The sequence below is a fragment of the Montipora capricornis genome, chromosome 10 (genome assembly GCF_036669925.1).
Source record: "Montipora capricornis isolate CH-2021 chromosome 10, ASM3666992v2, whole genome shotgun sequence".
Classification (NCBI taxonomy): domain Eukaryota; kingdom Metazoa; phylum Cnidaria; class Anthozoa; order Scleractinia; family Acroporidae; genus Montipora; species Montipora capricornis.
This window is the reverse complement of record NC_090892.1, coordinates 57,236,178-57,238,677: the sequence shown is the minus strand read 5'-3', so window position 1 is coordinate 57,238,677 and position 2,500 is coordinate 57,236,178. Positions and strand designations below refer to the sequence as shown.

General features: G+C 36.6%; 1 protein-coding gene across 2 annotated transcripts in view; it reads right to left on the bottom strand.

The window, feature by feature from the left end:
* The window catches only part of LOC138018867 (transmembrane protein 208-like), an 8,413-nt gene that overhangs the window by 4,567 nt on the left and 1,346 nt on the right, over positions 1–2,500 (bottom strand). For both annotated transcript variants that reach the window (XR_011126076.1, XM_068865547.1), the window contains exons 2-4: positions 1,855–1,947; positions 1,352–1,411; positions 368–504 (exon numbers count right to left, since the gene is read on the bottom strand). Coding sequence is in view for 1 of the 2 variants with exons in the window: in XM_068865547.1 (XP_068721648.1) it covers positions 368–504; positions 1,352–1,411; positions 1,855–1,947 (290 nt within the window). In the remaining variant the exon portion in view is untranslated. The remainder of the gene's footprint in view (positions 1–367; positions 505–1,351; positions 1,412–1,854; positions 1,948–2,500) is intronic.

Genomic DNA, 2,500 nt, shown 5'->3' with positions numbered 1-2,500 from the left:
GAATTAGTCGCACTATTGAGTGTTATCCAGGTGATCTGGTGACGTAATTCGGAGGACTGGGGAGAAAAATTTTAAGGCCGTATCCCACAACCGCGCGCAGCCTTGAATGTTATTTCCGAATTCAACATGGCAGAGGCTAGGATAGATCTCTGCAGTTTCCACTTGAATGTTCATTCAGTAACAGGAAATGTGGGAGACCCGGAATGATCTGTTGAGTTTTGGCGATGGAAATACTGCAGGAAATTCTTGAAAACAAAACCTAAGGCCGCGAGCGGTTGTGGGATACGGCGTTAAAATTTGTCTTCCCATTCCTCCAAATTACGTCACCAGATAACCTGGATGTTATGTTAAGCAACGTTATACATACTCTGCAGTCCCTGATCCGGTATTAAGATCCATTCCTCCATCTATAAGAGCTCCAGATTCAGAATATGTTGGTTTGGCCATTGACTCCATGAATTTATAACATCCAAAGTAGAGTGCCGTGACCATTACCAGCAACACCTAGAAAAAAAGAGGAAATTTGTGATTGAGTACAGCACTTCATATGGCACATTTTGTATGTATACATGTATATACTATACAACTGAGTACAATGAAATATTCCTTTGCAACTCTTGGTGCATTTCAATGTTCTTTCCAGCACCAGGATCTATACCAAAAGCTGGAATGATCTGTAATAGCTTCTTGAAGGTAATGGAGGGGACATTTTTTTACTGGTTAACTCATTGACCCCTCAGGAGCCACAGGGATGCTCCCAGTTGAAGAGTAAAATTGTCTGGCGTTAGACAGAGTAAAATCTGTTGTTAAGTCTCACTCCCAGAAGTCAATGGGTTAAACACAGCAGGAATATGCTACTATAAAAATACATGAACAGTAACCATTTTTAATAAACTCAGTGCCCCTAACCATTAATTAATATTATTTTGGCTGAAGATGATGTTCGAAACATCGAAACATGTTGGACCGTAAATTCAATGTTACAAAGGCATCTGCATTTCCCCCTCCACCCCCCCCCCCCCCCTTTCCCACCCACTTACTTACTTTGAGGCCCTATGTGTTGGCCTGGTCAAAGTTTTAAGCAGGATGTACCCGAATGCTAAGTAACAAACAACTTTGCGTCGATGCATTTAAATTATCATTGACACAAACTTTGTTCTATGAAGGATGGAATTAACCTATTGAATCCTGAACTACCCACACTGACGAGTAAAATTGTGTGCCGTTAGACACAGTAAAATCTCACTCCTAGACAGAGTAAAGTCTCACTCCAAGGGGTCAATTTAGAAAAATCAAAATTCCATATTAAACAAGACAGAAATCTACCCTTCAATGCAGTGAACTAACTTACCCATGTGAACCAACTTGAGTTATAATTGAAAAATGTGAATCTAAAAATAATATATGTCACCTGAAACATCAAGAAAATTATTCCATAATTATTATTAGTAGTACATACTAATTTGAAATAATCATCATATGTGTCATCATGATTATGATAGAAGCAATATTTAAAAAACTAGAAGCAAAGTCACATATACTTTGTTTCAAAGCAAACAAGCAGATTTGGGTCCAATATTACAGTGCTTCAAGGCAGTATACTTAACTGTCAAATAACAGACAAACACCTCTTACACTAAGTTAGATTGTGTTTAAAGACCATTGAACCTTTCACACAAAATTTTGGGGCTAAAATAGACAAAATGAAAAATATTTCAGTTTAGGAGAACACCAGCTTCAAAAGGAAATGCATTCTCTGTGACCTTGAAGAAAAACCTTCTAGGTAAAGAGGGTACACTTTTATTAATAACCACAATTTAATGACTGTAGCAAGAACAAACATGAATATAATACCTCGACACTTATCATGACTTTTGCATAAAAATCCAATGTTGAATTGTTTTCTTCTAGAATTTGCTTCTGTCCCTTTGTAGCTTGCTTTTTGGGCTTTAAGGGGCAATTAAATTCATAAATTAGAAATAAAATATATTGTTTTAATCATTCCTTTCTGTAATAAATTGTGATCACTTAAAATGCAGTAAAAACTATTTAAGAAATTTAATTAAAATTATACAATTATTAACTAGAACTTAATGAATTTTAGTTGAAAAGCATATTGGCCATTTTTGCTACAAAGCAATTTAAAGTATTTAGTCACTTTTGACCAAAGTTGTCTTCTTATGCTGGTATTGATTTAAAAAGAAGACAACTAAATGCTGCTCATATGCCCATTGATTTCCAGTTTCTCTTGGGACTTACTATGGTCCGAAGAGAAAACAAAAACAATACATATGCAAAATGTGGGGGGACAAAAACCCGGGGGGGTACTCGATGTATCCCTGGTTGGGGAGGTGCGGCGCGGCCCCTCATACCCTGACCCTGTTTAAGACAGAATTCCGATTTTTGATACCCTGTTTAAGAAATTTAACCCAGTTTAAGACAAAATTTGATAAATCGATACCCTGATTAAGACAAAAAATGCTAAATTCGATACCCTGTT